We start from the raw sequence: 14,222 nt of genomic DNA, 5'->3' as shown, positions 1-14,222 counted from the left end.
GTCGTCCCTACCAAGCTCCACAACACCAGGCCTCGCGCAGGAGGTGAAAAGGACCACAGGGCTTAGGTTTTTTTTACGGCGTCATCTGCGGATGAAGACCATTCTGGCAACCTTTCGGTCTATTCGACCAGCACGGCTGCTATCCCACTCCCTGCGTTCCCGACCCCCAATCGCGGTCTATTCCTCTGCTGTTTGCTTCTACTCGACGTCGATCCCTCACGACGAAAACACCATCGACATGGGCAAATCCAAGTTTGAGCTCAAGACCCCCAAGGGCACCAAGGACTGTAAGGCCGCTTTTTAACTACCCCTCCCCCGCCATCAAACAACAAATACTCGCGACAGAACGACCACCACGACGCTCGCGAACGACCACCACAAACAACCCCTCACTGAACATACCCCTCGTTTCTTTATTCTCTCGAGTGCTTCTCAAAGCTAACATGTAACTTGTTCTTGCGCAGGGGATGGCAAGGACATGGTCATCCGCGACAAGATCTTCAGCACCATCACGCAAGTCTTCAAGCGCCACGGCGGCGTCACCATCGACACCCCCGTTTTCGAGCTCAAGGAGATACTCGCCGGCAAGTATGGCGAGGACAGCAAGCTCATCTACGACCTGGCCGACCAGGGTGGCGAGATTTGCTCCCTGCGATACGACCTGACGGTGCCCTTTGCCCGGTTCCTCGCCATGAACAAGGACATTACCAACATCAAGCGCTACCACATCGCCAAGGTCTACCGCCGCGACCAGCCCGCCATGACAAAGGGCCGCATGCGCGAGTTTTACCAGTGCGACTTTGACATTGCCGGCGTCTACGACGCCATGCTGCCCGATGCCGAGGTGCTGCGCATCATCTGCGAGGTCTTTGAGGGCCTCGGCTGGAACAAGGCGTACACCATCAAGCTCAACCACCGCAAGATCCTCGACGGCATCTTCCAGGTCTGCGGCGTCCCCGAGGACAAGATCCGCACCATCTCGTCGGCCGTCGACAAGCTCGACAAGCTGCCCTGGGCCGACGTCCGCAAGGAGATGACCGAGGAAAAGGGCCTCGACGCCGAGGTCGCCGACCGTATCGGCGAGTGGGTAGTGCACAAGGGCAAGCACGAGCTGCTCGACAAGCTCCGCAACGACCCCAAGCTCTCGGCCAACCCCTCCATGCAGGCTGGCATCGCCGATCTGTCCCTGCTGTTTGAGTACCTCGAGTCCTTTGACGTCCTCGACCGCGTCTCCTTTGACCTTGGCCTCGCCCGCGGCCTCGACTACTACACCGGCCTCATCTACGAGGTTGTCACAGAGGGCTCGGCGCCCGAGTCCACACCCGGCGCCGTGGCCTCCGCTGCTGCTGCTGCCCCGGCACCCAAGAGGAGGGGCAAGGGCGGCGAGGACGACGACCGCTCCAACGACCCGACGGTCGGTGTCGGCAGCGTCGCCGCCGGTGGCCGCTACGACAACCTGGTGGGCATGTTCTCCGGCAAGAACCAGATTCCCTGCGTCGGCATCTCCTTTGGCGTCGACCGCATCTTTTCCATCACAAAGGCCCGCATGGCCGCCGACAAGTCTGCCACCCCAGTGCGCAACAATGAGGTCGACGTCTACGTCATGGCCTTTGGCGGCAAGGGCTTTGTCAACGAGCGCCTGTCCGTCTGCGCCAAGCTGTGGGAGGGCGGTATCAAGGTAAATACACGGCACTCTTGCTTCACACAGTCATTAAAATTCAATCTACCGAACAAAGAAAGGGGCTGCCTCTACTGAAATTTTGCTAACATGCTTTAACCAGGCCGAATTCCTGTACAAGGTCAAACCCAAGGTACCGCAGCAGTTCAAGGCCGCCGAGGCCAACGGCGTGCCGTTTGCCATTTTCCTCGGCGACGACGAGGTCGCCCAGGGCAACGTCAAGATCAAGGAAATGGGTCTCCGCGACGGCCACCCCGAGAAGGAGGGCATCCTCGTCAGCCTCGACAAGATGGTCGACGAGGTCAAGACTCGCCTGGAGAGGAAAAAGACGCTGGAGAGCGTCGTCCAGCAGGCCGAGGGCCTCAAGGTCGTTGATGGCATCAAGACGGAGGATGCCCCCGCTGCTTCTGATGCTGCTGAAGCGGCACCAAGCACTACACAATAAATGATGTAGAAAACGAAGACAACAAAAAAAGCAAAGCATAAAGACTAAAAGAATTGAAGCAATCTACGAATAGACTAGACATGCAATACAGAGGACATGCATAGTAGGTAGTAGAGACGCAGAGCAAAAAAAAAGAGAAACAAGACATGATACACGCCAGTAAAGGACAACGACTACAATAGGTCGATGGGTTACGCGACGAAACCTATGACTTTACAATGATTCGTGACGATGCATATAGAAAGCGATTCGTGATGCTGCATACGCGAGCCCGGTCTCGAGTCGAAGCGGTCTCCGCATCCTCCCCATCCACGGGACGTGTAGTCTGGCCACGGACAACCTCTTCTGTAAAAGCCTCGCCGCAACGCCGCCTTGTTGCCGCCGGCAGTTCATATGGCCCCCTGCCCCTCCGGTTTGTGGCCGGCATATCCCTGCCCGCTCTCCCGTCCAAAACATCATAATTCGAGTTGTCATTCGAACCGCCCGAGTTAAGAGGCGTAACCCGGCGCATAGTGTACCTTGGCCTCTCAACTGTGACCTCACTATCAAGCCAGAGTAGCTACGTGTGCACTTGCGGACATTTCACTTTTTTTTTTCTTACTGTAGCGCGACCTTGCTTGGCGTGGCAAAGAAAAGGCTCCGGCCACGTTCCGAGGCAGGACAACATATCCCGCCAGGATTGCGTCTCGGCTCTCAGTTCTGCGGCCGATGCGCACATCGTCGGAAAATTTTCGTGCGGACACCCGTTCCAGGAAAACTATTTCTTCCCATGTCTGCCCTCATTTTCCCTACCAATCATCTAGCCAGGGTGGAATCCTACTTTCACCTTTTTCCTGTTTCCAAGCGAACCTGTCCGATTGAGTGGTTCGTTGACCTGGCGAGCAAAAGGAAAAAAGAAAAACGGTGCTGCACTCTATATTACGTCTTTAGGCGAGTAACGCGCCCGAAAAGGTGGTGTCATGGTCCGGGAAAAACTGCTTTGGTAACAAAAAAAAACTCTTGGACACCAAGCGCAGAGAAAGTGGTGTCATTCCCCAGATGCCATCCCTGTATCCGTCGTGGGTCGTCGGTGCAGGATCACAGAGGTAAAGGCTAAAACAAGGCACTGTTTTAGATCATGCGATGTGCAAAGTAACTCAATTTTCGCCCTCTTCGATTCTTCGATGGATCGCTTCGATGGATCGAAGTGATTCAGCATGCGCCACTGTCGTGCAGCTGTTTCGTGTACACCGGCATATGTAAATCTTCTACCAATGTAGACCCGGCAAAGTACTTGGACAGGGATGCGCTAAAGTCGACTGCAGCCTGCAGGCGTCCATGTTAGACCACAGAAGTAGCGCCGTTTGATAACTGTGCCCTTTACTCTAATCGCCCAGAAACATGTTTGTTGCCTTCGAGAGATATGCGAGAGTCGGTGCAGTGATGCGACGCGCCAAACCGAAAACAGTTATTGTCTAGAAGCGGGAGATTCCTTTTTCTGCCACTATTATGCCATGAACAGCAATAGAGATGAGAAATGCCAGTGCTTCTGACGAGAAAGACCGCCCCATGGGACACGGACGCTAGCGTTGCATTGCGACAAGGGTGGCCGCACTTAAAGTAGGCGTCGAGGGGATCTGTGCGCGTGGAGAGCGCCCTTCTTGCAACTTGAAGACGCCGGTTCGAGCAGGTACGTACGGAAGTGGCAGTGGGCGTTCGCACTGATCAGTTGGCAAACCGTTCGGGCGCCCGTATTTTCGTCCCATGACGCTGCCTGGAGCAGTGGCTGCCGCCAGAGAACGCCGTGGCCTGCTCGAGATTGGCAGTTGCTCTCCGCCATTCCCGCCTAGTCCGTTCCATATCGGGCATCACAGTGTCAGTGTACGAAGTATGTACGCAGTTGAGGGTCGGAGGCTGACCGATGAGAGGTTGTTTAGTGCTCTAACAAACACCGGGACACCCAGGGATCGACCATTGTCCTCCCACGTTTTTCAGTCGGACTAGGCTTGGTGACAATGTCAAAAGAAAAGACGTTTGGTCGCAGTGCACAGGCCATGGCGGGCCGACGGTCGCGGTAGTTGATTCTGGTGATGTCCAGACTCAGACCTCTGTTTGCTCCTCAATCGCCGACCAGAATATCTATCGTATCGGACTGCAAGATCATCTCGCAGCATGCTCTCATGTACCAGCGCGAATTCGCCTTCATTTTCGCTGTCAGACTCGACGAGTCGCATGCAGTGGAAGATAGCGCGTTGCGCTTTGATGCCTCAGACAGTGTGCTAGCCGGGCCAAAGCTGCAGCTGCATGGCATTTGTGGCAGCGCAGGTGCACCAATCTGCAAAGTGACAAGGCAGGCATGCGGGCGATAGCATGGATATCAATTCTGCTGTCTGCAAAATCTTACTGGTAATCATGATATCAGCGCGTCCGACTCGTCGTCCCTGGGAGTCCGGCACTTGCAAATTGCACGGAAAGGGCCTAAACGCTGACTGTTGGGGCTGCCATTCCACGATTGCCCGTTGTGTTTGAATACCTATGTTTGTTTTCTTTTCCCAGTTGCTTCGGGTCGTATTTTTCGCAGTAACAGGATGGATTAGGAAATGGTTCAGCTGTAGTGTAAAGTCCTGGACGCTCTCGGAGACTGTTCAGGCTCTGCTTGCTTCTGTTGCGGTCCGACTCCGTTAGCGACATGACGCCGTCGTCCAGGATGGAGCAACGTTCGTCGCCCATGGCCGGCCGATCGAGTTGGAGCAGGACCCTCGCCTTGAGTGACGCCAAGTGGACACTTGGACAACGCAACGCAGAAAAAGGGCTTGGTCGTTGCTTGTTTTTGCTTGTTCCATGTTATATTCTGGGGCGGTTGTACCCCTGCGCCTCGCGCAGCTCCCAGTAGGTAGGTGGCCCTCCCCTGCCCCAAGCGTTGCGTTTCATCAGCACGTTCTCTTAAAAGGCGCCCTGTCCATCTGCTGCTCTGCTTCCTGGTTAGCTATGTAATTGTTTCTCGAAATACAATAATCAAATTACTTGTTTGCCTATTTGTTTCCCTTGAAAACAAAGGGTTGCTTCGCCACGTATCGCAGAGTCAGAAGCCAAGACACCGCGGCTCCTGTCTCACTTTCCACCACCACCATTGGCTACCCTGGGCTCGTCGACAACGCTCGCTTCTTTGTGTTGTGTGCCCTGTTGCCTGTGTAGCGATAGCACCGTTTCGAGTCAGCCGACCCTGCGAGCGACGAAATTAGAAGCATCACAAGTCCGATCTAGTCTTCGAATACCTTCGCGAAGCGTTTTCGTCGTTTGTTCACGGTGTTATAAGGAGACGTGCAGCCCCTGTTTACACCCTTCGCTGCCAGCTGCCGACACTTACAACAGCGCCTTCCGCATTCCACCTTTCACCGACAATACTAACACGCCTCCTCTTCACTCCTGTTTTTTCTCTCTCTATCATGGCTATGACTGCACAGCCAGTGTCCACAGATCCTTCGACGGTGTCGCGCCGCAGTGGCTTCATCATGGAAACCGATCAGGCGCCTCTCCAAAGCTGGATTGCCTCACAACACACGCATACGACAACCAGACGCCCCGCCGCCAAATCGCTATTATCACTCAAAGACATTCCATACACCTCAGCAGAGTGGAAGAGGGCCCTGGCCGAGGTGAAGAGAGATTATAGCAACAAGAGATATCGCCCTTGCTCCTCTCGCTGTATCGAGATTCTCAAGAATGTCCAGACGACTCGAGTATGCAATCATCTCCACGCAACATTGTTCACGACTTTCCATCTAACTTGATGCCAGGAAAATGCCCAGACTGCGTACTTGATATACCTCCATTTCTATGCCGCAACATCCTTGGAAATGCAAGCGCGGAGCCTGCATGTGGGCTCCCCTTACCGCCTCAGACTCCTCGAGGAGGCCCGAGAACATTACAACATTGCTTCTAAAAAATCCAAGATCGCCGACGAACAGGCTTACCAGACCATCGTACGACCCTTGTCGCCTTCCTCCAGTCTCTCCTCTCCCATCGAATCCTGCCTATCGCGTCAATCCAGCTCCACAAGAATGTCGTCTCCCACACCTTCTGCAGCCTCCAGCGTTGGACAGCCCTTGAAGAGAAAGAAAAAAGTTGCTTTTGCTGATGAACTGGAGCAAGAGCCTTGCGTTCGACCCGACTCGCCCACCCTTGGCTTTTCAGACCCCGGCAGTGGACGCACATCGCCATGCCAAGATATCCCTCTTGATCCTCTTCCTCCTTCCGTGCAGAGCATGCCTGATATTTGCCCATCCTTTTCTCCGACATCAAGTGTCGACGGAGACGACCCCCCGCGGGAGATGCCCGAGGAGGAGCTGCCCAATTCAGAAGAGCGGGAATCACTGGAAAGATACTGCGCCATCTTGGCCAGTATCCAGCGCCAAATCACATCTCATCTCGGCGCCATTGATAGAGAGATTACTGCGGCTCTGAGCTCTAAATCATCTGTACCGGCCGATGCGGAGATGCGGGCCCTGGAGCTTCACTCACGGATCGAGAGACTGCGCGCTAATGGTTGGAAACGCAAGCGTTTTGATGCCAAGCACTACGAAGAATATCGCGAGCAAGTGATGGCCGACATGGTTTCTTATATATGATGTACCCCGTCGCTGGCGATGGCAATTTTGTTTGCAATTTTGTTTGAGAAATATGACTAGCGAGCATTTATAATGTGTCATGTTGGAAAGATGACGATTTATGGAAAACCCTCTTGTTGTACGATGGAGGGATGACTAATTGACCTATAGCGAACCCAATGGCAATGATAATGATGATATAGTTATGATGGGAAACTTGTCGGATAGCGAATCTGCCTGCAAGCAGAGGCGAAAGGGAACAGACAAAGAGCATTCTAGGACGAAAGTAATGATTGAACAATGGAAAAGCTGTTGCATTTCTGAATAGCGCATTGCAACGAATAATGACGAACTGTCCATGCAAGAAAGAAACACCCAGTCGACAAGTGCCCGCGTAATTCTATCTGGGTCGCATTCTGCCTCGTTATATAATTTGATCCAACTCCTCTTGCCCCGGCCGCCGTGCCAATCACGAGCTCTGCGCGTTGAAGCTGCGACGGCGGGCCTCCTGCACGAGATCCTCGTCCGTCTGCAGTGCGGCCTCCTTTTTGGCCTTTTCCTCGCGAACCTTGGCGAGGACGACCTCGCGAAAGACGGCGCCGCTCTTGACGGTGTCCCGGAGGGAGGGCTTCTTGGAGTCGCCACTGCTGCTGCTGCTGCCGCCGCTCGAGACGCTGACGCCGGAGAAGGCCTTGGCGAGCCCGCTGGTTTCGACGTTTTGCGCGGCATCCTGCAGGTCGTTGTCGTCGTCGTCGGAGCCGTCGCCGGCCTCGTGGCGGAGGCGGGCGATGCGCTTCTGCAGCTGGATGGCGAGGATGGCCTTCTTGAGCTTGGCGCGGGCCTCCTTGGCGCGGCGCAGCTCGGGAAGCAAGTCGTGCTCGGTGGCGTTTTCGCCGCTAAGCCAGATGTGCCTCAAGGCTTCCTGGGAAAGAGGGTGGGCGATTTAGCATATGAAGGTTGAACGAGATGGGGAGGCTATTAGGGATATAGAAATACCTGGCTGGTGGCGCGGTCCTCGGGGTTGGGAACGATGAGGCATCGGATAAAGTCCTTGGCGTCCTCGCTGACGTCCTTCCAGTAGCGCTCGTGGAAGACGACGGAGCCCTGCGTGCACTCCTCGAGCAGATCGGCGAGGTTCTCGCTGCGGAAGGGCGAGTAGCCACAGAGAAGCGTATACGTGATGACGCCCATCGACCACATGTCGACGGGCTTGCCGTGGCCTTCTCTGTTCATGACCTCGGGGGCGGCATAGCCAAACGAGCCAGCCATGGTCTGGAGAGTCTCCTCCTTGCTGTCCAGAGTCTTTGCGATGCCGAAATCGGCAAGAACCAGGTCGGAAGCGGGATCCTTAGTAACGTACAACAGGTTCTCGGGTTTCAGATCTAGGATTGTGTCAGTCGGCTTGTTCAAGTGACGTAGTGGCCCGGCGCATGCCGCATCGTACCTCTATGCACGACTTGGTTGCTGTGAAGGTAGTCGACAGCTGTAAGGACCTGCTTGATCGTTTGGGACGCGTCCTTTTCTGTGAACTTGCCCTGGTCGCAGATACGGTCAAACAACTCGCCGCCAGTGGCAAGCTGGGTGACAATGTAGAACTTGTCCTGCGGAGGGGGTCAGTCATCGTTGGCTTAGCTGCCTGAGTTGTTCGATCGCTCTACCTTTGACTCGAACCAATCGACAAACTTGACAATGTGCGGGTGCTTAAGTCGCTGTAGCATCTCAAGCTCGTCATAGACCATCTTTTCGTTGCCCTTGACATTCTTCTTGAGAATGATCTTGATGGCGACCTTGCCCTGGGGGCCGTCAGCCTCACGGACGACGCCATAAGTCCCGGCGCCGAGAGTCTTGCCAAACTTGTATCTCGATCTTGGAGCATGCGTGTTAGAGTGCTGCTTGTCAAATTCGAGACGAGTTGGAAAGCGCATACTTTTTCTCGTAGCTTTCGGGCTGTCCGCCCAGCTTGTGCAGCATGCCGGCGACTATTCATGGTTGTGTCTGGTCAGCCGAGTGTTCCCTAGTAGTAACGGCACATAGGTAGCCCCGCGCATACGAGCGCATCGTGCGTCCTTTGCTCGCACAGGCGCGCACAGTGACCTTTTTTTTGCGCGAGCGATATTACGGGCAACGTACAACTCATTTTATTTTTCTGGTTGGTCGTGTTCGTGCTTGTCACGGCGGGGTATCAAGAAATCGGCTGAGGAGGGGTCGCGACCGCGAGGTCCAGCCTAGGAAGCTAGCGGCTGTAGTAGGATCGGCGGGTTGTGTTTTCGTAGCGCGAGGGCGAATAAGAATACGGTGGGATCCAGACCTGATGCTTTCGTGTACAGACAGGTCAAAGCAAGAGAATGTTTCTCAGGATAGAGAAGGAAAGGGCTGGGAGGGTCAGAAGTTAAGTACAGTGTGCATGGGGTCGTTGCGAGCGTCACAGGGAAATGCCCCTCCGTAGAGTGGCCCACTCAGCCGCCCGGCCCCTCTTGGGCCAGGGTGTGCTGGAGCGCGGAATACCTTCCCAGCAGCTGGGTAGGTTCGGAGACTTTGTGATGGCCAATACTACCTATCAAAAACTACAAGAAGTCGCAGAGGGCTATCAATATCCCTAGGACGGGCCCGAATGTGCTGCTGGACTCGATAGTCGCTGGTCTGTTGCTTGCGTAGCTATATCGCATCGAGCTGTGGGAAGACGTTATCCAGTACCTAGGTACGAAGTAAATGAAGCTTACAGCGGCTCCCCAGTTGCGCTCGGGCGGTGATGCCGACAGCACAACACAGCTGGGCACCCACTGGGCTCAGCCATGGCGGCCATGGTGGCTCAGCAGGCCACTCGAGGCCTCCCTGTATTCAGCGGCCGCATTACCTACCTAGGTGAAAACAGGACGGCATCGTGAGCCTTGTGTGTGGCTGAGCAGCAGTCACTTCCATTTACCTTTTTCATCTGTGGAATTTTTCGTCTAAATTAGCTAGGTCTACTTACATCCACTTGTACCTATACGCACAGTATTTCGGATCCAAGATTTGAGCAGCTCAGAATATGATGCGAGCGAATGTACTTGCACCCAATCACGGCCCCAGCACCACAGATGGCCACCCCTTCACCCAAAGAGTGAGGCTGAACTGTAAGGCGTCTTCTGGCGCCAGCTAGATCTGATATCGCCCCTCTACACCCATTACGCCTCGATGATGGACAGCAGCCCTGCTGGCGCTTGGTGTTACACTATTTCCCTTCACGAGCAAACCACAGCATTGTGCGACTCCAACCATACTTCATGCCCCCACCCCTGTCTCTGTCCAAGCCTATCCTCCGTTATTCACTTCCGGTTCAGAATACGGTGGTATGCATGCGCATAGAAAAACTGCAATGCTTTCTGCACTGAACCACCCTCCAAATATCCGTTGTCGTCGCACTGTAACACCCAGTTGCGGCACGGCCATGGCGACCCACAGCGCTGCGGCTAGGCTAATAAAAAGCGCCCGCCCGCCAGCCTTTGGGCCTTTCATACTGCAGCCGCCTGTTGGTCTTGCAGACAAAACAGCCTCGTTTCTTCCTCGTTTTCTTCCCCTGCCTCTTTCGCGCCAGCTGCTCATCAGCTCTGTACGTGACTGCCGATAGCGGACTTTCATCATTAATCGTCATTCTTCTTCTGATAGCCTACTAGCATGGCGTCGCTACGAGCAAACCGAGTGTCCAAGGAACGCCAAAAGGTAAGCAGCTATCATCCTATATCTGGGCCGCGAAACAGGGGCACGACAACTAACACGCTCTGAAAGATCGCAAAACAGGGACTGCCACCGGGAATCGAAATTATATCGGGCGAGGACCTGCGAGAGTGGCACTTTGACATCCGCGTGCTTGATGTCAACCCTCTGTACCAAAACCAGATATTCAGGCTCAAGATTGTCTTCGGCGACGCATACCCTATCGGTAGGTCTCTGCGCGCAGTCAAAGAGAATCACCAGGCTAACAGTCTTCTTCCACAGAGCCACCAGAGGCCACATTCGAGCTACGGCCAGACCGTCCCATTCCGATGCACCCACATATATACTCTAACGGCATCATCTGCCTGGACTTGCTAGGCAATCAGGGCTGGAGTCCGGTTCAAAGTGCAGAAAGCGTCTGCATGAGCATCCAGAGCATGCTGACGAGCAATGCGAAAGACGAAAGACCCCCTGACAATGAACAGTTTGTCAAGGGTAACCGTCGACGTCCCCGTGACATCGACTTTGTCTACCACGACGAAACCGTTTAAGCTAGGGCCCCGCAAACGACTTCATAACGGGCTCTCGTACGCCTTTCACGATTAATGATTACGCAAGGTAATTCAAGCGTTAGATCTATTTATATATCGCATTTTTGGTGTATTCTTTTGCATACATATGCCCGGCGTTTGCGGCCTCACCTAGGTAGGCAGGTTCACGCACCAGGCAGGCAGGCACACAGGACCAGGCAGTAACGTGGCAGCGCAATTTGTAAAGTACATAAGAAAAGTATCATTACAAATTTAAAATGATTTAGAAACCTAGATCTAGTAACCCGTTCGAAAGAACAAGTAGAATAAAACAAGAAGCATCTCTGAATGTGTTACTTTGTTCACTGGCAATGACGTCTGGTGGGGGTGACGCGCCAGGCTAACAGTGAGCCACCCCACGAAGCTCCAGGTCTCACCGCCCGCTAATCCCAGTGTCGCGCAGCTCACCAACCTTCCTTCAACCACGCCGAATTGCCGTCTAGCTCTACCGAAGCGCCGCCAACCATCGCGTTGAGCTGTCATGGCGCCACGACCAGAGTTCACTACCGAGCAGGTCCGCGGCAAAGCTCGCAAGGACTTGCTGTACCTCCTCGAAGGCGTACGGCTGCCCCGATCCCCGCCAGCCCCGGCTGCTGTTGAGCCCGCCCGTTCCTAATGTAGAGCTAACTTTCAGCGTAACAGGTTCGCGGCAAGAAAAACCTGGTCTTCGATCGCAGCCTGGTAGGCCCCATTGGGCTGATTGTCAAGGTCGCCCAGCTTCAAGAATACGGAGTTGACAAGTTCTTTGTCCTGGAAAATAACAACGTCGACGCCAGCCAGCACAATGTCGTCTTCATCGCTCGAGGCGAATGCGCTCGGCAGGCCGATACCATAGCGAGTACGGACAACCATTCAATGCATCATATGAGAACACTGCCGACTGACCGAGCTGCTTATAGAACAAATCAAACGAGTACAACGCGAAAGCCAAACCACTCATGAATTTCATGTTTGCTGGGTTCCCCGCCGCACCCTGGTTTCCGATCAAATATTCGAAGAGGCTGGTGTCCTTGGCGACGTCAACGTTTCCGAAATACCAATCTCATTCTTTCCTCTGGAGAAAGATGTCCTGTCGCTCGAACTCGACGACGCCTTCCGAGACCTGTACCTCCATAAAGACATTACGTCCAATTACTTACTGGCCAAAGCGCTCATGGACATTCAGCATGTGCACGGTCTCTTTCCTAGAATCATAGGAAAGGGCGACAATGCTAAGAAGGTGGCCGATCTTTTGATCCGGATGCGTCAGGAAGCATTGGCGGGCCAGGCTGGCGACGAGACGAGCCGCGCCAAGCTGACTCCAAGTACGACTAATGACAGCGTCATCATTATCGATCGCGAAGTGGACTTCGTCACTCCACTTCTGACTCAGTTGACCTACGAGGGTTTAATTGATGAGCTGTTCGAAATTCAACATAACCAGACAAAGGCGGATACCACAATCGTGGGACCCGGGGCTCAGTCATCGAACACATCGCAGAATCGAAAACGCAACGTCGTTCTGGACGGCAGCGACAAGCTGTACGGAGAACTTCGTGATTCCAACTTTGCGGTTGTCGGAAATCAGCTAAACAAAGTCGCCCGCCGACTGCAGCAGGTGCAGAGCGACTACGAAGCAAAGCACAAGACCAAGACCCTGGCGGAACTCAAGGACTTTGTCAGTCAGCTACCTGGGTACCAGCAAGAGCACCAGAGCGTTCGCCTTCACACAGGTCTTGCGGAAGAAATTATAAAGCATACAAAAAGCGACCAGTTTGTCGGCCTACTAGAGGTCCAACAAAATCTTGCTGCTGGAGCGGACCCGTCTTCTCAGTTGGACGGCATTGAGGAGCTCATAGCAAGAGAAGCACCGATTCGTGAAACCTTGCGACTTCTTTGCGTCTACTCTTGCTTATCCGGCGGCATCAAGCCAAAGGATTTTGATCAGTTCAAACGCCTTGTTCTGCAAGGCTACGGTTACCAGCATATGCTCACGCTTAATAACTTAGAAAAGCTGCAGCTCTTTCTCTCTCGCTCATCCCCCCTAGCGGGAATGATACCCATGACTGCTAGTGCTGGCACTGCTGGCACGAAAACAAACTACACATACCTGCGAAAGCAACTCCGCCTTATTGTTGACGAGGTCAAGGAGGATGATCCCAACGATATTGCATACGTTTACAGCGGCTACGCCCCGCTATCTGTCCGACTTGTGCAGTGCATTATACAGAAACCGTACCTGCATTCCATCATCAAAGGTAATAGCGCGGCAAATGCCGGCACCAGCGCGACAGCCAGCGGATCCCAAGGATGGCACGGATTTGACGAAGCTGTAAAGCACGTTCGGGGTGAAACCTTTTACGAAATCCAAAAGGGGGAGGACAAAGCTGTAAAAGCACGTGCTCTGCTCTCCGGCAGCAGTAGCAAGCAGACAACCTTCGTGGTTTTTGTTGGAGGCGTAACATTCACCGAAATCGCCGCGCTACGATTTATTGCCAGGCAGGAAGAAGGTGGGTGTTCTGCCAGATAACTCCAAACATTGGGTTACAGCTAATGAGTGTGTGCAGAGCGACGGAATATAGTCATATGTACCACATCGATAATTAGCGGCAACAGGATGATGGACGCCGCGATCGAAAAGGCATCCTACGTCAAAGAAGAAGACGAGCCTACTTCTTCGCCTTGATTTCTCGTAATATGTATAGTAAGCATAGCCATCAAATGACAGCCATTATTAACACTCTTGAGATTTAGATGAATTCATTGCGCCCGGTCTGCCGTGAATCCGTGATCGCCGAGTCGTTTGGTAACGCGTCGCGGCGAGGAATTTGATTGCGGAGCCCCGTAGATTTCTGGCTTTTTCTTGACCGATACTTCTCAGCACGGATGTCTTTCCAGACAATCTTGAACACCCTTTACCCGGGGCCTGACTGTGTTCGTGACCCTTGCTGGTTCTGTGAAGCTCGAAACGGCAAGATTGGGGAGGCGACCCACTGCTGCGGAAAGTATGATTTGACGATGGTGCTGCACGTGACTTGGCGCTTGAGAGTAGTTTCGGCGACCTGAGGGGCTTCATCATGTTCGTTGTAATTCCGAAAGGCCATCTCTATCTGTCCTTGGAAGAACAGATTTGTGGCGATTGTGTGAGTTTCTTCGACTAGCGGGCCGCCCGATCTGGATCGATGATATGATCGCCTGTTTCGGGGGGCTTGTGTTCGAATCAGACTATATCGCAGCAAGGTCGTACCAAG

General features: G+C 53.8%; 7 protein-coding genes across 7 annotated transcripts; 5 read left to right on the top strand and 2 right to left on the bottom strand.

Moving 5' to 3' along the window:
* Positions 1 to 91: 91 nt before the first annotated feature.
* On the top strand, positions 92 to 2,123 carry LMH87_003840 (uncharacterized protein; the record flags this gene model as incomplete). The annotated part of the gene is made up of 3 exons (XM_056194971.1): positions 92 to 287; positions 465 to 1,678; positions 1,782 to 2,123. The coding sequence occupies 3 exons, from the start codon at positions 92 to 94 to the stop codon at positions 2,121 to 2,123; spliced, it is 1,752 nt and encodes a 583-aa protein (XP_056048645.1).
* A 1,743-nt stretch (positions 2,124 to 3,866) lies between these two features.
* LMH87_003839 (uncharacterized protein) lies at positions 3,867 to 4,180 on the top strand (the record flags this gene model as incomplete). The annotated part of the gene is made up of 2 exons (XM_056194970.1): positions 3,867 to 3,977; positions 4,040 to 4,180. The coding sequence occupies 2 exons, from the start codon at positions 3,867 to 3,869 to the stop codon at positions 4,178 to 4,180; spliced, it is 252 nt and encodes an 83-aa protein (XP_056048644.1).
* A 201-nt stretch (positions 4,181 to 4,381) lies between these two features.
* Positions 4,382 to 4,832, bottom strand: LMH87_003838 (uncharacterized protein; the record flags this gene model as incomplete). The annotated part of the gene is made up of 2 exons (XM_056194969.1): positions 4,382 to 4,505; positions 4,636 to 4,832. The coding sequence occupies 2 exons, from the start codon at positions 4,830 to 4,832 to the stop codon at positions 4,382 to 4,384; spliced, it is 321 nt and encodes a 106-aa protein (XP_056048643.1).
* A 716-nt stretch (positions 4,833 to 5,548) lies between these two features.
* Positions 5,549 to 6,730, top strand: LMH87_003837 (uncharacterized protein; the record flags this gene model as incomplete). The annotated part of the gene is made up of 2 exons (XM_056194966.1): positions 5,549 to 5,842; positions 5,900 to 6,730. The coding sequence occupies 2 exons, from the start codon at positions 5,549 to 5,551 to the stop codon at positions 6,728 to 6,730; spliced, it is 1,125 nt and encodes a 374-aa protein (XP_056048642.1).
* A 448-nt stretch (positions 6,731 to 7,178) lies between these two features.
* On the bottom strand, positions 7,179 to 8,846 carry LMH87_003836 (uncharacterized protein; the record flags this gene model as incomplete). The annotated part of the gene is made up of 6 exons (XM_056194965.1): positions 7,179 to 7,631; positions 7,706 to 8,091; positions 8,154 to 8,310; positions 8,368 to 8,575; positions 8,637 to 8,688; positions 8,840 to 8,846. The coding sequence occupies 6 exons, from the start codon at positions 8,844 to 8,846 to the stop codon at positions 7,179 to 7,181; spliced, it is 1,263 nt and encodes a 420-aa protein (XP_056048641.1).
* Positions 8,847 to 10,363: 1,517 nt separating this feature from the next.
* Positions 10,364 to 10,953, top strand: LMH87_003835 (uncharacterized protein; the record flags this gene model as incomplete). Its single annotated transcript, XM_056194964.1, has 3 exons — positions 10,364 to 10,408; positions 10,475 to 10,628; positions 10,685 to 10,953. 3 exons carry the CDS (start codon positions 10,364 to 10,366, stop codon positions 10,951 to 10,953), a joined length of 468 nt encoding a protein of 155 aa, XP_056048640.1.
* A 520-nt stretch (positions 10,954 to 11,473) lies between these two features.
* On the top strand, positions 11,474 to 13,657 carry LMH87_003834 (uncharacterized protein; the record flags this gene model as incomplete). The annotated part of the gene is made up of 4 exons (XM_056194963.1): positions 11,474 to 11,551; positions 11,635 to 11,830; positions 11,892 to 13,481; positions 13,539 to 13,657. 4 exons carry the CDS (start codon positions 11,474 to 11,476, stop codon positions 13,655 to 13,657), a joined length of 1,983 nt encoding a protein of 660 aa, XP_056048639.1.
* Positions 13,658 to 14,222: the final 565 nt, after the last annotated feature.

Source organism: Akanthomyces muscarius, chromosome 2 (assembly GCF_028009165.1).
Source record: "Akanthomyces muscarius strain Ve6 chromosome 2, whole genome shotgun sequence".
Classification (NCBI taxonomy): domain Eukaryota; kingdom Fungi; phylum Ascomycota; class Sordariomycetes; order Hypocreales; family Cordycipitaceae; genus Akanthomyces; species Akanthomyces muscarius.
The sequence above is the reverse complement of the archived record's forward strand: the minus strand, read 5'-3'. Positions and strand labels throughout refer to the sequence as shown.